This window comes from Selaginella moellendorffii, unplaced genomic scaffold (genome assembly GCF_000143415.4).
Source record: "Selaginella moellendorffii unplaced genomic scaffold, v1.0 SELMOscaffold_109, whole genome shotgun sequence".
Taxonomy (NCBI): domain Eukaryota; kingdom Viridiplantae; phylum Streptophyta; class Lycopodiopsida; order Selaginellales; family Selaginellaceae; genus Selaginella; species Selaginella moellendorffii.
In genome coordinates this window covers 119,038-134,808 of record NW_003314370.1, presented here as the reverse complement: position 1 = coordinate 134,808, position 15,771 = coordinate 119,038, and the positions used below count along the sequence as shown (strand labels likewise).

The 15,771-nt window shown below is 51.1% G+C and overlaps 8 protein-coding genes across 9 annotated transcripts; 4 read left to right on the top strand and 4 right to left on the bottom strand.

Moving 5' to 3' along the window:
* Window positions 1–22: 22 nt before the first annotated feature.
* Window positions 23–1,057, bottom strand: LOC9662422 (mavicyanin). The gene is made up of 2 exons (XM_024664356.1): window positions 769–1,057; window positions 23–432 (listed from the first exon to the last, which is right to left on the bottom strand). Exons 1-2 carry the CDS (start codon window positions 935–937, stop codon window positions 65–67), a joined length of 537 nt encoding a protein of 178 aa, XP_024520124.1. The 5' UTR covers window positions 938–1,057; the 3' UTR covers window positions 23–64.
* Window positions 1,058–1,718: 661 nt separating this feature from the next.
* Window positions 1,719–3,006, top strand: LOC9631528 (classical arabinogalactan protein 4). Its single transcript, XM_002990500.1, has 2 exons — window positions 1,719–2,114; window positions 2,238–3,006. The coding sequence occupies exons 1-2, from the start codon at window positions 2,030–2,032 to the stop codon at window positions 2,753–2,755; spliced, it is 603 nt and encodes a 200-aa protein (XP_002990546.1). The 5' UTR covers window positions 1,719–2,029; the 3' UTR covers window positions 2,756–3,006.
* Window positions 3,007–3,951: 945 nt separating this feature from the next.
* On the bottom strand, window positions 3,952–5,646 carry LOC9631527 (uncharacterized protein At4g15545). Its single transcript, XM_002990434.2, has 9 exons — window positions 5,206–5,646; window positions 5,074–5,142; window positions 4,934–4,993; window positions 4,847–4,868; window positions 4,750–4,791; window positions 4,494–4,700; window positions 4,393–4,438; window positions 4,251–4,329; window positions 3,952–4,192 (listed from the first exon to the last, which is right to left on the bottom strand). Exons 1-9 carry the CDS (start codon window positions 5,467–5,469, stop codon window positions 4,097–4,099), a joined length of 885 nt encoding a protein of 294 aa, XP_002990480.1. The 5' UTR covers window positions 5,470–5,646; the 3' UTR covers window positions 3,952–4,096.
* A 117-nt stretch (window positions 5,647–5,763) lies between these two features.
* On the bottom strand, window positions 5,764–7,785 carry LOC9631526 (endoglucanase 3). Its single transcript, XM_024664267.1, has 8 exons — window positions 7,540–7,785; window positions 7,268–7,480; window positions 6,992–7,192; window positions 6,839–6,931; window positions 6,625–6,789; window positions 6,465–6,573; window positions 6,231–6,394; window positions 5,764–6,172 (listed from the first exon to the last, which is right to left on the bottom strand). Exons 1-8 carry the CDS (start codon window positions 7,765–7,767, stop codon window positions 5,846–5,848), a joined length of 1,500 nt encoding a protein of 499 aa, XP_024520035.1. The 5' UTR covers window positions 7,768–7,785; the 3' UTR covers window positions 5,764–5,845.
* On the bottom strand, window positions 7,482–9,971 carry LOC9662421 (pentatricopeptide repeat-containing protein At4g02750). The gene has a single exon (XM_024664266.1). The coding sequence runs from the start codon at window positions 9,923–9,925 to the stop codon at window positions 7,943–7,945; it is 1,983 nt and encodes a 660-aa protein (XP_024520034.1). The 5' UTR covers window positions 9,926–9,971; the 3' UTR covers window positions 7,482–7,942.
* Window positions 9,972–10,024: 53 nt separating this feature from the next.
* Window positions 10,025–11,406, top strand: LOC9662420 (glycylpeptide N-tetradecanoyltransferase 1). Its single transcript, XM_002990499.2, has one exon. It carries the CDS (start codon window positions 10,054–10,056, stop codon window positions 11,242–11,244), a length of 1,191 nt encoding a protein of 396 aa, XP_002990545.1. The 5' UTR covers window positions 10,025–10,053; the 3' UTR covers window positions 11,245–11,406.
* LOC9662419 (vesicle-associated protein 1-2) lies at window positions 11,324–13,046 on the top strand. 2 transcript variants are annotated; one of them, XM_024664265.1, is made up of 10 exons: window positions 11,324–11,592; window positions 11,650–11,758; window positions 11,836–11,868; window positions 11,972–12,042; window positions 12,107–12,188; window positions 12,257–12,375; window positions 12,427–12,582; window positions 12,644–12,685; window positions 12,733–12,810; window positions 12,861–13,046. In XM_024664265.1, the coding sequence occupies exons 2-10, from the start codon at window positions 11,710–11,712 to the stop codon at window positions 12,978–12,980; spliced, it is 750 nt and encodes a 249-aa protein (XP_024520033.1). In that variant the 5' UTR covers window positions 11,324–11,592; window positions 11,650–11,709; the 3' UTR covers window positions 12,981–13,046. The 2 variants fall into 2 exon arrangements, with proteins under 2 accessions (XP_024520033.1, XP_002990544.1); XM_002990498.2 differs by lacking the exon at window positions 11,836–11,868 and having other exon boundaries at window positions 11,326–11,592.
* A 256-nt stretch (window positions 13,047–13,302) lies between these two features.
* Window positions 13,303–15,749, top strand: LOC9631525 (splicing factor 3A subunit 2; the record flags this gene model as incomplete). The annotated part of the gene is made up of 8 exons (XM_002990497.2): window positions 13,303–13,742; window positions 13,795–14,177; window positions 14,240–14,326; window positions 14,378–14,447; window positions 14,500–15,142; window positions 15,242–15,411; window positions 15,472–15,548; window positions 15,609–15,749. Coding segments are annotated over exons 5-8 (663 nt in total), but the record flags the coding sequence as incomplete, so codon positions are not given.
* Window positions 15,750–15,771: the final 22 nt, after the last annotated feature.

The following is a 15,771-nucleotide window of genomic DNA, read 5'->3' as shown; positions in this document are numbered from 1 at the left end:
CAATAAAACCTCAGAAGAATTTTTTTATAAAAAATTGGTAAAATCCAAAAGATTAAATCAAAATCTACAACAAAATCGCCAAGGCTCCAGCCGCAGCCGCAGCGAGTCCGGCCGAGAGGACTGGAGAACTTCCAGCAGCGGAGTTTGATGGTGGCGGAGGAGACGCAACACCGGTTGGGGTGCTGGGATTGGGAACGGCGGGCGCCCCACCTGGTGCCCCGCTTGTGGCCTCGAGAACGTTAATGGGTACCCTCATACCTCCATCGCAGTGGCCGGGGACTCCACAGATGAACCAGTGCTCCCCACTTGTGGTGAGGGTGACCTGGATGGGGCTGGGCGTCAAGTAGGACTGGATGGGCTGGGACGCGTCGCAGTTATCGTAGGCGGCACGGCTCACTTCCAACACGTTGTGGTTGCCCGTGTAAGTAAACGCTGCAAAAGCCCAGTCAAAAGTTACATACATGGCGGTGTAGAGTTTGGAGACAATGCAATGTCTAAGACCAAGCTATCGGAAGTTTCCGTCGCAAAAGATCTAGAAAACAAGGAAAGATGCGTTTGATCATGAGACCAAGCATGCAAGATGTGTAAGAAGAGTTTAAAGAAGCTTTGGAGACGATGGTGCAACAGTGGAGAAGTATTGTAATACTTTGAAGAAGGTTGTGTACCATGAGCAAGATAAATGAGAGAGTTTGGCAAGGATGGAATGAAGGATCACAATTTTTTGGAAACCTCAAGAAACACAAAAAGAGTTTCGATGTAAGAACTTACTGAGCGTGTCTCCCACCCGGAACTGGTTTCTAGCTGCCCACTCCGTGTAGCCATTCTGGATGCTCCAGCCGGGGGCGGCTCCAGCGACCTGATAATCCACTGCCATGGCGAGCTGACAAGCTGCTACTAGAGCCAGCGCCACCACTGCGATCCACTTTGCTGCTGCCATTCTTTCCTTTCTCAAACGCAAGGTGAATTTCGATCACGGATTGAGATAATCCTGGTCGTGGAATGAAGCAAGAAGAAATCCACGAAGAACTTTGCTCTGCCGGGACTATGGAAGCAGCGGGGCTTTATACACACATGCATGCTGATCATCTCAGTCACGAAAACGCAGCTATAGAAATGAAAACGCGGGATGTTGCCTTGACAAAGATCCGGTCGCAAACATTAGGCGGTCAAATTAGTGAACGCTGAATAAGAATGCATTCTCGTTGGACTTTCTACCGCGTCACTTCCGTACGGAGAATGATCTCGGCCGTACGATCCACCAAATGCTTCCCTGTTTCCAGAAGCACTGCAAAACAAGCCAAAAACCATGAGATGATTTGCCACCGTCCGCGAAATCAATCACCCAACAAGAAAAAAATATACACGAAAAGATTTTGTTACTGCTGGTCACAGGGGCTTTTCACAAGCACTGTAGAGTTCTTCCCAAGTACAGCCAGTCTATTATTAAAAAGTATTAATTAGTAATCTATCTTAATTGCGTGGAGAGCATTCAAGAACGTCTGGATCATCGCCCATCAAAACGAGGCCAGAGGAATTTTTTCTATAATCAAAGCCTTAACGCTGGAAAATAGGACCGTTGCGCGTCAATTCCGTACGCTCTGGGCGTGAGCCACTCACTCGTGATGAGGCCCAAGGCCGTTCCACCCGTCACTCGTGACGGTGGCCATGTTTTAACTATTTGTCGCTTTGCAACAGCTACCTTTCCAGTGAAGGGTTAAGATCTTTTTTTTTTTGCGAGAGAGGGAGAGGGTTTTAAGCATCGCGCACTGCCACAGCCTGCCCCCAGCTCAGCTCAGCGCAAACGTCTCTCATCCCTCTCCTTTAAATGCCACTGCCCTCACTTCATTCCTCCTCTCTCGCGTAGCCTAGCGCGTCCTCGCTCGCTCTCGCGCGCCCAGATCTAGCAGCAATCCACTCCACTCCCTCCATCCGGCAATCCACCGCGCCCTCTCGGTAGAATCTTGCATTGGGTCTCGTGGGCAGCCTCGCATTCGCCCAGATCGATCCTACATTCTCTAGATTTCTTGCAATGGCTTTCGGGAGGAGACCACAGCTCTTGGCGCTGGCCCTTTTGGCGCTGATCCACACCTGCATTTGCGAGGAGGAGTTCGTGGGTAAGTTTCCTAGCGCTAGTTTGATCTAGATCTAGAGCAGAGGGCGATGATTCGAGCGACAGAACAGAGATTCTGGTCGATCTTTACTGAGATTCTTTTCGTTCTTCTGGTTCTTTGTGGCAGTTCATCCAGGCAAGGGACTAAACATCATCCTGGCGACTCCGGCGGGAGCTCCCTCTGGAAGCGCGGCAGGGCCAGCAGCGACCGTACCACCGCCACCAACCGTACCGGCCCCGGTTGCGGCTCCTCCTCCGTCCGTCCCTCCTCCAGTTGTGGCGCCCGCGACCCCACCGACGGTACCGCCCCCAGTTGCGACTCCACCACCGGCACCAGTTCCAGTTGCCACTCCGCCCCCGGCTGCGGCGCCCGCCCCAGTTGTGCTGACCCCACCCACGGCTGCACCGACCCCAGTTGTGGCAGCGCCTACCCCGGTTCTGACGCCCCCGGCTGCGACTCCAGTTGTTACCCCGACCGCCTCACCGGCAGCTTCCCCACCTGCGCCTCCAACCGGTTCCAGCCCCGCTAGCGCTCCAGGCGCGTCCGACCTCGCTCCTCAATCTCCATCGTCCGCAATCTCAATCGTCGCATCCGCAGCGTCCGTTCTCGTGGCCTCTTCCCTCGCGGCGGCGCTTCTATTCTAGAGCGTAGGGGGGTCTACGTATCATTTGGAGGGATTGGATTTTTTTTTCTTTCATTGGGGAAGCACACACTACACGCACCACCACCTTTCACACGGCTCATTGGTTTTGATTTGAGTGTTTTGATCCCCCTATAAGCTATCTAGGAAGGAATTGGATGTAGAAGAGTCATTCTAGAGATATAGAGAGAGCCCCACTTGTTTTGTCCCTTGGCTGGACCTTTAGATCATAATTTATTTCATGGATTCTTTTTCTATGCTGCATCCTTTAGATCAATTCCTGGCTGCTGCTGCTGCTGCTGCTGCTGCATCTTTCAGTGCAAATTGGTCCAAGAAAAAGATGAGGAAAAAAAGGAGCTATGGATGTGACTTGCTTTTGTTGCTTGCTTTGTTTTCCTGCTTTACAAGCTTTTCGCCAGTTGATAGACTATAGCTGTGTGTCCTCCAATATTCTGTGTGGAGAGCCAAAGTCTCTCTTTCTTTTTTCTTTCGTGAGGCAGCCATGCGAACGACCGATCGATCTCCTTTACAGGAAGAATTCATCATGTCTACGTCCTTGGAAGAAGAAAAACTAGGAAGGAAGAAGAAGAAGAAGCAGCTGCCGGGGCATTGCAACTTGGACTTTCTTGATAGTAATCAGAGGTGAATCACGATTGTTGGAGGGGAGGTCGGTTTCAATGTCCGTTGGTTCACATGTGAGCATGGGTCCACACACACGCGCAGCACACAGTTGACAGCTGAGGGTTCAGGCACAGTCTGAACTGGCTGCTGCAAAACGTTTCTTTTTATTTTTAATCAGGAATGAAGAACCCTAAAAGTTCTATTCCAAAAACTCGGATGTTGGGAAGGGCAAGCGTGAAATAATGTTACAAATTATGTTGTGAAATCTTGAGGAGAAGGCTGAGGAAATCAAATGTTTGCATTCTGGAGTTTATGGTGATGCCTCAGCAAAGTAGATCAGACAGAAATCCTTTCTCTCTGATTCTGGATGTTATTTATTTATCTATCTATCTATATTTATATGCTGTTTTGGTAGTACACAGGTGAGGAAATGGTTCATGCTATAAAGCGTAATATTTATTTTCTGGGAAAGACTCGTGGGCCTGAAAATAGCGTGGAGTGAATTGCAAGTGAAGTGAAAAGCAAATGTGGTGGTGGTGGTAGTGCTTTAGAAATGAAAAGCACACACAGGAAGGAAAAGGACCTGAAGTGTTCCAGAATGGATTAAACAAAACGTATGAATTTAATAAATTCATTCTCAAATTTTCTCTCTTTTAAAAATAAATAAATAAATGACCAAATCAAACCCACGCTGCACAGACGTATGAATTATAAAACAGCGGCACTAGGATGGGAGATGCCGACTCAAAAGGCCTTCAAACGCAAGATACAGATCCTTGTTGTCAGCTCCAAATATGTCTCCGGCTTTCCTCAGCGTTTCCTGGAGCAAAGTAATCCAATTCCAAGTGTTTTTTGCCCTCCAAATCTTCTGTTCTTACCTCCCGTGTTTGGCGATGTGCGTTGAGTTCCTTGATATTGGCGAGGAAGGCACTGAATTGCTCGTAGGACAGACGATTCCTGCGATTCCATAAATAAAAAAGAAAACGGTGAGAAAAGAACAGCTTTTGCATTAGACTTCACCTTGCTTGCCGGAAAAATTCCTTCCCATCCACCTTGGGAGTCCGACCTGGATGGAAAAATGCGATGGATAACTTAGCAGCGATACAAAACTCTAAGTTTACCTGGTATAGGAGGCGAGCTTGGTGCAGTTATAGTATGGCTCGCTGGAAGAGATGCGAATCTCGGTTCAATTGCCGACAGTCGACGAGGCGAGCCTGGAGCCGATAATTGCAAAGGTGTTACCGACGCTGATAGATCCTTTGGAGAACCTATGGGAGACAACTTTGGCGTAAGCGTTGGAGTGAGCGAGAGTGTGCGGTTCCTTTGAGCTATATCGATTACGGTTATATCAGTTTAAGGAAAAGTCGAAACGATTACCATCTTGGATATCATCTTGGCCGGAACCGGACGTATCTGCATCTGTAATGCAGACAATGGAACAGTGTCACAAAGCAATAGAACAGTGTCGAGCTACCTTTGACGCGATTTCCAGATTCCTGGGAATTGGAAAGAAAATTTATAGTGCGTGAGTGAAAAGAGCATCGCTTTTCTAGTCACATACCGTACCACCGTCCTCGTCTTCTTGTAGAGACTGCATCAAAGTTCGCTTGAATGCTTCCAGCTGCCAGATAAAAGTAAAGAAGAAACAAAAACACAAACGTGAGAGATGAAAGAGAAGACAGGAAAAAAAAAAAATCAAACCTTTGCAACATCTCTATTCAGTTTCTTCACTGTGCTCATAAGAACGTTTCTCTCATTCGTAAGTTTGGTCTGGAGAGAGTTTGAGAGCAATCAGCGAAAAAAAGAAAGAGATCAATCCAATTCTATCCAGACCTGTTCATCCAACGCCGTTGTCAATCGACCCATAGCATCCTGCAAATTGTGCTCGGTCTCCGAGAGCCTCTCCTTCAATTCGTAGATAACTTTGTCCCTCTCGGCCACTTTTTGCATGAGCTTCTTCTCATCGGCCTCCAGTTTGGCCACTCTCAATGTGATAGCCATGGATGTAATCCTCCTCGCCAAATCCAGCTGCTCGAAGGGGTCCGTCGGCAGCACCGACAGCACCTCCTTTGGCAGATCAAAATCCACGCCCATCATCGTGGAAGAATCGCCTGCCCTTGGCGGGGAATTCCGGGAATTCGGGCAAACGGTAGAATCACGATCTTACCAGAGGAGATGGCGCATTGGGGCAGAATGCGGCATCGAGGAATAGGAAATTGGAGCGCGATGCAGCATCCCACGAGCCCTAATCTCTCCCTCTCTCTCTCTCCCGGAATTAGGGTTCCAGACAAAACCCCTTGTTCATATCTGGATATATATTCTTCTCCAAACAAATGGGACTTTCCGCCACGGAACGGTATGTCCAATCTGTACCGTTGGTTTCGCCATATCTTACGCGCCGGAACTTTTAATTCAAATTCAAAATTTACCGCCAAAAAAGTTCTTCCCCAGCTTTTTTCCCAGGGAGTGTGATCTATAAGGTTTGTCCCGCGAGGGTTGCGAGCGCTCCAACCAATCCGGCATTGATATATGTCGATGGCTCTGACTGGGTGAAAGCTTCTCGATCGTCCGAGTATTGGTCACTGCTATCGGGGCCTCCAACTACGCCCCCAACGATGGGATTTGGATTTGGAGACGACGCTTGGAGGTACTGGAATCCCTCTTGGCATCCAATCTTGGCAGGATGATCTTCGATCGAGGGCATGGACGAGGCACGGTGATGGACGCGCTGCGGGAAATTGCGGCCGAATCCAATCATGTATGACGAGTTCCTGGGATTGTTTCCCAGGATGTAATCCACCTGGAAGAAGGGAGTGATACTCTAGAATGAAGAATGAATGAACTGATGAAAATCATACCTGCTGCTTCGCAAAAGCATTGAGTTCGTCCGGAGAGACCTGGACGTCTCCACAAGAGACTGTCTGGGACGCGTCCTCCAGATACTTGGCATACGTGAAAAACAAAAACGCAGCGCTAGTCACGTATTGCATGTTGCTTGCTTCTTGGACGTAGAGCAAACCACCTGGATCAATTGAAAGTTTCCACCACCTTTCCAATCAATCTAATCCCATTCCAAGGAGAACGAACCTCACCTGGTGTAATCGTGGCTGTGGACTTGGGATTTCCCGGAAGAACAGAGCATACGAAGTTGTCAGCTTGGGTTTTATACCCTTCCAGATCGCTCCTTCCCGAGAAGAACAACTATGAACCAAAAAAACGAGCGATAGATTGCAAAGAAAGTTTCCAGATTACCTGTGATGCCAAAACTTGGACGCCAGCAAGCTTATTGTCCCAGGTAGCCGTGTAGTATGTCCCGGTAGTTCCTCCAAATCCAGCACCATTCTCGATCAAGTAGCTCAAGTACTGTTCGTCGCGAGATGCTTTGTAGAGCCAAGCAGCAGCCCAGAGAAGCTCATCCTGGATCACAAGAACTGAGTTGAAACTTTCTAGGAGATCTAGCAAATACCTCGTAACCAGAGAAGGAATTGTAGTACGGCGTGACAACCTCGCCCAGAGAATCGCTGTATTTTCCCCTGTAAGCATCTGCAAACCGGAAAATCTATACCAAAGAAAATCCGTTGGACATCGGTCTCGAAATCGATCCAAATCCCAAGCTTACATCTTGCGCCTTGGCGAGGAGCTCGCTGGAATACCCCGGATCGGTAATCTGGAAGACGATCGACGACGCCGCGAGCGCCGCAGCCGATTCCCCCGCAAGATCCGAGCCTGGATGCGCCGCATCGATCCTGTACGCCGTTCTTGGCGTGTCCATATCCTCGGGCCTCTCCCAGCACGCATGATCGGCTTGAGCATCCCCGACCTAGACGAAGAACAATGAAGAACAAAGAGCTTCGTTACTAATGCCGCATTATCATAGCGCAAGGTAATTAATCACCTGGGCCCAAAGTACATCGGGCGCACTGTACGTCTTGGATATATAGTCGGCGCCCCATCGTACGGCTTCCTTGGCATAACCAAGCTCGCCAAGGGAATCAAGCTCCAGACCGGTCTCGATGACGGACCAAGCCAACATTGTGGTCGTGAAGGCCCCTGGGAATCCAAATTTCACGTTGTTTCCAGCGTCGTAGTAGCCTCCAACGAGATCGACCTGGAAGAACAGGGCGATCGCCAGTCAATTTACAAGGAAAGATCGATTCATTTCACAACATTGACATCTTGTCCATCGGTGAGCGCGGAATCGCCCCGCCATGTCGCTCTTTGATCCTCGGGGAGCTCTCCCGAGCGCTGCTGCTCGTAGAATAGGATGGATTTGTCCAGAGCGTCGGCGTAGTCGAAGCTCGCCGCTCGAGAAGCGTGTGGAATCGATGCAGTGAGTATGAGCAGCAGCAGCAGCAGTAGCGGCGGCGGCGGCGCTTGATCCAAATCCAATTGCATTCCGGATCAATTGGCGAAGGATAGCTCTTGCAGGAATTGGTGGTCTTTCAAGACGATCGAGCCTTCCGCGATCATAGCATTTAGACCCGAAACTCGCGCAGTCGGCTACGATCCATGCTTGGCGCCAAAAATGTTCTTGGATATTTCGGATATTCTCATATTGCTCGATCGATCCTCAGAAATACCCCATGGTGGGCTTCATCGCTTGCTCGAAATCGCCATCGCCCTCTTGCCTCCTCCTACCCGATTTGTACAAATTGTGGAGCAACACATACGGCGCCGAGTCCTCTGGATCCAGCTGAAAGACACACTGCGCGGCCTGCTGCGCCCCTCTCCCAAGACTCCCATAGTTCCTATACCCGCCCAGGAGCGTCGCCCACGCCACGGAATCGGGCTGGAAGGGCATGTTTGCGATCAAATCCTCGGCCTCCTTGATCCACCCGGACCGCCCAAGAACATCGATCAGACACACATAGAGGTCGTGATCCACGTCCCGCGCCATGGAGTAATCCGTGCTCATCGAGACGAAGTAGTGGCAGCCCAGATCGACGCGTCCGGCGTGGCTGCAAGCCCCCAGCACGGCCACGAACGTCACTCCATCGGGCGTGATCCCATCCAGCGCCATCTCCGCGAAGAACGCGAGCGATCTCCTGGTATGCCCGGCGTGGGCATACGAGGAGATCATCACATTCCACGACCAGCGATCCCGGTCGGGCATATCGTCGAAGAGCGACTCGGCCATGGCGAGGCTGCCGCAGCGGCCGTACATGTGAAGCAGCGCATTGCGGAGGTACGCGTCGGGCTCCGTACCGCTGGCCGTGATCTCCGCGTGGAGGATCTGGCCCTCGAGCAGCGCCTGGAGGTCCGCGCAGGCATCGATCGCGCTCATGAAAGTGATGTCGTTGGGATGCATCCCCGCGAGATCCATGAGCTTGAAGATCTCTAGGGCATCCCACCCCCGGCCGTTCTTCACGTAGCCGGAGATCATCGCGTTCCAGCTCGCGACGTTGCGCTGCTCCATGGCGTCGAACAGCCGCCGGGACTCGTCCACGTCACCATTCTGGGCGTATGCCGCCACCATGGCGTTGTACGACACGAGAACCTTCTGCGGCATCTTTTCGAAGAGCGCCCTCGCCTGGAGAATATCCCCGTGCTGGGCAAATGCGGTGACCATCGCCGTCCAGGTCACCGGGTCCCTCTTGGGCATCGCGTCGAATATCCGCTTTGCCTTCCCCAGATACCCGTACTGGGCATATGCCGTGATCATTGCGTTCCACGACACGACATTCTTGTCGGGCATGGCATCGAATATACCCCGTGCCTCGCGGAGATTCCCCTTCTGGGCGTACGCCGTCACCATGCACGTCCAGGAGATGACGTTCTTCTGCGGCATGTCGTCAAACACCGCGCGGGCCTCCTCCGTATGCCCGTACATGGCATATCCCTTGACCATGTTGTTCCACGAGGAGATATTCCGTACGGGCATGGCGTCGAAGAGGCGGCGCGCCTCGCCCAGGCTGCCATTCTCGATGTAGCCGGTGATCATGGCCGTCCACGAGACGACGTTCTTGTCGGGCATCTTGTCGAATATCCGCCGAGCCTCGAGAATATGCCCGTTCTCGGCATATGCGGTGACGATGCTCGTCCACGAGACCACGTCCTTCTTGGGGATCCTGGCGAAGACGTCTAGGGCTTCCGCGAGATGCCCACCCTTGGCGTAGGCGTTGATCATCGCGTTTGCGCCCACGGTGCTCTTCTCGGGCATGTCCTCGTACATCTTGCGCGCCTCCTCCAGATGCCCGTTCCTCCCCAGAGCGGACACCATGATGTTCCACGAGAATGCGTTGCGATCGCCGCGGTCCAGGCTCTGGAACACCGATCGGACGTGCTCCAGGCTGCCGCATTTGCTGTACATGTCCATGAGCAGATTCTTGAGGTAGCGATCGGCGGCGTAGCTGGAGGCCTTGATCCGGCCGTGGATCGCCACCGCCTCGGCCAGATCCTTGGCCTTGGAGCACGATTTGACGCAGCAGGCGAGCGCGTGGTACTCCTGGAAGCTGGCATCGTCGAATCGCGCGCGGACGAGGCGCTCGGGGGGGATTATGGCCGCGGCGTCGCGAGATCCAGGCGCTGTGGGATCCCCGAAACGGACGGGCATGGCGGGGCCACGTCTCCCGCGCGATTATATCGACGGCGGGGCGGGCTATGAAATTTTAGGGTTCTTGGGCGGGGCGAGGAACAAAGAGGGGGAGCTAAATGTACCGGCGCGGCGTTCTTTCGCCCGAGATGCGCGCGTCGCCGGAGAGCAAGCGGCACCAATTCTGGGAGACGCAGCCCGTAGGTCAGTACAGGGACAAGGAGAATGCCGATCTGCCCGACGGATCGATCGAGCCGGCGACGCCGCCGTCCGAGGTGAAGCAGGAGCCCTACAATCTCCCCAGCAGCTACGAGTGGTGCACCTGCGACGTCAACTCGGAGGACGCCATGGCGGAAATCTACGCGCTGCTCACCAACAACTACGTCGAGGACGATGACAACATGTTTCGCTTCGACTACTCGGTGGATTTCCTGCGCTGGGCGCTCCGCCCGCCGGGCTACTTCCCCAACTGGCACATCGGCGTCCGAGCAAAGACCTCCAAGAAGCTCGTCGCCTTCATCACCGGCGTCCCGGCCCGGATCCGCGTCAAGGAGTCGGTGATCAACATGGCCGAGATCAACTTCCTGTGCGTGCACAAGAAGCTGCGATCCAAGCGCCTCGCACCGGTGCTCATCAAGGAGGTGACGCGGAGAGTTCATCTGGAGAACCTGTGGCACGCTGCCTATACCGCCGGCGTCGTGCTGCCGACCCCTGTGGCGACTTGCCAGTACTGGCACCGCTCGCTCAACCCGAAGAAGCTCATCGACGTGGGGTTCTCGCGGCTGGGCGCCAGGAACACCATGAGCCGGACCATCCGGCTGTACCGCCTGCCCAGGGAGACGGTGACGCCGGGGTTCCGGGCCATGGAGCGGCGCGACGTCGCCAAGGTGACGGCGCTGCTGCGCGGCTACCTGGCGCAGTTCTCGGTGGCGCCGCTCTTCACCGAGGCCGACGTCGAGTACTGGCTGCTCCCCTTGGAGAACGTCGTCAACAGCTACGTCGTGGAGAACCCCGAGAGCCGCGAGGTGACCGACTTCGCGAGCTTCTACACGCTGCCGTCGACCGTGATTGGGAACGAGCAGTACTCGGTGCTCAAGGCGGCCTACTCGTACTACAACGTCTCCGGCGCGACGCCGATCGCGCAGCTGATGAACGACGTCTTGATCATGGCCAAGCGCTGCGACTACGATGTTTTCAACGCGCTCGACATCATGCACAACGAGGATTTCCTCAAGGAGCTCAAGTTTGGCCCCGGCGATGGCCACTTACACTACTACCTCTACAACTACAGGATGAAGGAGGCGCTCAAGCCAGCGGAATTGGGACTGGTTTTACTTTGATCACCAAAGCTTCGATCGATCGTTCGTCCCCTCTCTCTTTTTCTCTCTCTCTCTCTCTCTCTCTCTCTCTCGATCTCTTTTGTTTTTTTTTTTTTTTTTTGTTTTTTATGTTCTTGCCGCGATCTCGAAGCGCTCGCTAGCTGTGCTTTCCATTGTTTTTCTCTTCGCTGGTTTTATCCCACGTCCACGTCACTGCCAACGTGGCGCGGTGATACTTCTGCGTTACCCTTCTATCAGGTGCTACTCGGGTCACATTCTTTCTGGACGATTGGATTTAGGGTTCTTGGCTAGACGCGAGCAAGGCGCAGCATTGGATCCATGTAAATATCGCGGAATTGGTGGATCCAGGCAAGAGCGTCCAGATCTGAGCGCCTGTTTTTGGCTGATGATCTTCCGGAATGGCAGGGGTGGAAATAAGAATTCGCAGCGCAGCGGTGAAAACAGGGAGATCGAGAATCGGGCACGATGCCGAGCGAGCTTCTGAGTTTCCAGCCGACGGAGCTCAAATTCCCCTGTAAGATTCTCGACCCTGTGTTTTGTGTGGATTCCGCGGTCTAGTAGAGTAAAAATTTCTCTCGATTTCGTGCCTAGGCTTTCCAATCAAGGCTGGAAGGCTTCGGAGAGGTAGACATTTGTTGCCCCCCAGAATAGAGGTCCAGCTTGCGAAGACTTTTGGATCTAAGCTTTGTCCTAATTTCGCTCGCTCTCTTTGTTTTGCTGGAAATAGTTGAGTTGAAGAAGCAAATTGCTTGCCCCTTGGAGCTCAAGAATAACACCGACGAGTATGTGGCGTTTAAGGTAACCAAGGATGAAATGATACGTCTGTGTGTGTGCTCTAATTCTTTGTTCTTTTTATTTCCAGGTGAAAACTACATCACCAAAGAAATATTCTGTTCGTCCGAATGCTGGTTTTGTTCCACCTCATGGCAGCGTTGACATTATCAGTATGTTCTCTCTTCCTTTTTTTTTTTTTTTTTTCTATTAAGATTGACCCCGTGCTTGTTTGCTGCAGTCACCATGCAAGCACAACGAGACTATCCCCCAGACCTGCAGCAGTGCAAGGACAAGTTCCTTGTGCAAAGTGTTCGAGCACCGGAGGGTGCTCAGTTTCAAGAAGTGTCCCAGGAGCTGGTCAGTTCATAGCTTTCTAAACATCGTTGGTTTAGAATTGTTTTGGTGCAGTTTAACAAAGAGAATGGGGCGGAGGTGTTCGAGAACAAGCTGAAAGTTGTCTATGTCTCTCCGCCTCAACCTCCGTCTCCGGTTCCCGAGTCCGCCGAAGAAACTGTTTCTCCATCAAAAGCCGACAATGGAGACTGGATCTTTTCACTGAGAGACGTAAGACTTTTCATACCTTTTAGCTGCACGAAACTCTGATGTACACGTTGTTGGTTTACAGGGGCCTAAAACTGCCGGTGAACTTGAGAGCAAGATTGCAGAGGTAACAAGTATCGTGAACGTGAGTTTTAAGCTATCTGTTGCTTGCAGGCACGAGCATCCTTGACAACACTGTCGAACGAGCGCGACTTGGCAAAGCATCAAACGCGAGAGCTCGAACAAGAACTGGTACGGAATTTAGTTTTTCTAGTTCTTTTTTAAAGTAGGATCCGTTGCAGGCCAATGCTAAAGTCTCTAGCAATCACACCACAACCTCGAGAGGGCATGGTTATTCACTCTTTTTCGTTTTTTTTGTGGGAATCTTGGGTGTCCTGGTGGGGTATTTTCTTAGACATTAACTTATAGTTAGCGTGGTTCACATTGTTTGGTTATGACGTGGCTGAAATGAATATGTCGATTCTATATGCCTTTGTGTGTATCATCTCGTCCTCGAACTTAGAAGCCATTGAGGAATTCGCCCCGGCGTGTCTGTTTCGGCAATGCAGTACTTTATAAAAATCTGGTAACGATTTTTCTCTCCTGAAAGTTCGATGTTTACCTTGGAAAGTTTTGCAGGTGCATGGCCGGTGTGTGTTATTTTTATGTTCATCGCTACTGGCTACTATGTTATCCTTAAATCGAGACCAAGCTGCCGCCGACAAGTTTTGCCTCCACCAGGGAATTCCGGCTATCCATTAGCTGGCGAAACTTTTATGCTCTTTACAACGCTTCCAGATAAGTTTGTGGGAAACCACCGTAAATAGTGCGTAACCTTGTGGATTGGGATCTGGAATGGCTGACAAATGGGCTTTTGATTCAGATATGACATACTTTCAAGCTACCTTATACGCCATCCAACTGTAATAGTTTCGACGATTGATGCAAACAAGTTCTTTTTGGAGCAAGAAGGCTCCAAGTTTTGCAAGGCGTCCAAGCTGAAGTCTATGAGAAACACATTGGGGCCGCACCAAGTGAACCAGGCAAACGATGACTTGCATCGGAGATTTTACAAGCTAATTCTCGCACACATGGTACCGGAAGTTGTCAAACAGAAGGTTCAGAAGTTTGATGAGAGTGCGCGCAGATGGCCTGTCCGAAGGTGTGCGCACTGTGATGAAAAGGTATTTGGAACGAAAGCTCGATGAATGGAACTGACTTTGCCAATGCTTTCAGTTCACATTTCTTGAGATCGCGAGCTTGGTTTGCGACGAGGGAGTTGGATCCACAAAACTTAACAACACAGACAATTTTGAATGACATCAGGGCATTGACGAAAGGCATCGTCAGTCTTCCAGTAAACGTACCATTCTGTGTTTACAGGTATGCAATTAAGGTTTTTTATTCCGAGCACTTTGTTTCAGGCTATCTTACTTTAAAACGATTATTTGTCAAAGACAAAGAGATTCAGAAACTCCGCATGCTGATTTGCTGCAAACTCTTCTGGACTCCAGAGAGGATGGAGGGCCTCTGTCAACCGACGAGGTTGTTGATAATTGTATTGCGTGCCTGTCATGAAGTTTCTGCATGAGAATCCAAGTGTATTTGAAGATCTCAAGGTAAGCTATGTGACAAAATACTGGCGAATGTCGTTTATAAAAGTGTATGAGTTTGTGGTCAGGATGAGCACATACGGATAACGAAGAGAAAGGACGGAGATAAAAATCTGACTTGGGAGGATTGTCATGACATGCATTTGACGTGGATGGTAAAGTTAAAATTGTGTTCTTTCGTTTATTTACAAGTTTTTCCATGGCAGGTTATCCAGGAATTATCAAATGTCCCTCCCGCCGTGATCCGGGAGATCGCAGAAGACGTTGTCTATCAGGGTAAGAACACCTCCATTGTGTCTAAAGAATGCCACTAAAATGCTATTTGCAGGCTACAGATTTCCCAAGGGCTGGAATATGATTCTATTCAGCGCAACACATCTAAACGAGAAGCACTTTCCAGATCCTCATAAGTTCGATCCCAAGGTATGTCTCAGGTTGCTCCCAAGCGCGGAAGCTATACTCCATTTGGAGCTGGGAGCCGGAGTTGTGCTGGGCGAGAGCTCTCGAAACTAGAGATGCTCGTTTTCATTCACAGGCTGGTCACAACTTACAAGTAAGCTTCCGTGTGTTTCTTCGTGTTCTTTAGAAAATCTTTCTATCACTTAAATTTGATAGATGGGAGCCAAACGAGACAAGCAAAGATGTGAGCTACCATCGCATCCAGTGCGTCTCTACAAGCTTTAGAAATTCTAGAGTATGGATCGGACGGTCCTTAATGTTTCGAAATTGGACGGTGGAGATTGTCCTCGTTACTGTGAATCTAGCAAACGGCTGGGATTTTCTCTCGTCAAAGATTTAGGGCTTTTTGCTAGGAGCGCGATGGACAGGGAGTGGGGGAGCAAGCCCGGGAGCGGTGGCGCGGCGTCGGCTCAGAATGAGGCGATCGATAGGCGCGAGCGTCTCCGGCGCCTCGCCATCGAGACGATCGACCTGGGCAAGGACCCCTACTTCATGCGCAATCACTTGGGAAGGTATGTCTCTCTTTCATGTTTTTCTCTTGGAGGAGAATGTCCGCTGTTTTTCTCGAGATTGGGCGAGTGATGGCATTGAAATTCCTTTGGTTTTGGCAGCTACGAGTGTAAGCTTTGCTTGACGCTGCACAACAATGAGGGGAACTACTTGGCACACACGCAAGGCAAGCGACACCAGACGAATTTGGCCAAGCGCGCGGCTCGGGATGCTAAAGATCAGCCTATTCAGCCACAGCCACTCAAGAGAAAGCTCAACCCACGCAAGACAGGTATGGAGAAAAAGACCATCTCTTTGGATTTTTCTAAGTGTTGTGTTGTGTCTCCTCCAGTTAAGATTGGCCGGCCCGGTTACAAAGTCACGAAACAATACGACGCAGAGACGCAACAACGCTCTCTACTCTTTCAGGTGAGTTTTCACTTTGCCAGACACGATTCTTAGCTGAAACTCCGTGTTCTTGTCTTATAGATTGCTTATCCGGAGATCGAGGACAATGCCAAGCCACGGTACCGCTTGATGTCCTCGTTTGAGCAGAAGCTGGAACCGAACGAAAAGGAGTGGCAGTATCTCCTCTTCGCGGCCGAGCCTTACGAGATTATCGCCTTCAAGGTAATGAATCCACACCGTTTCG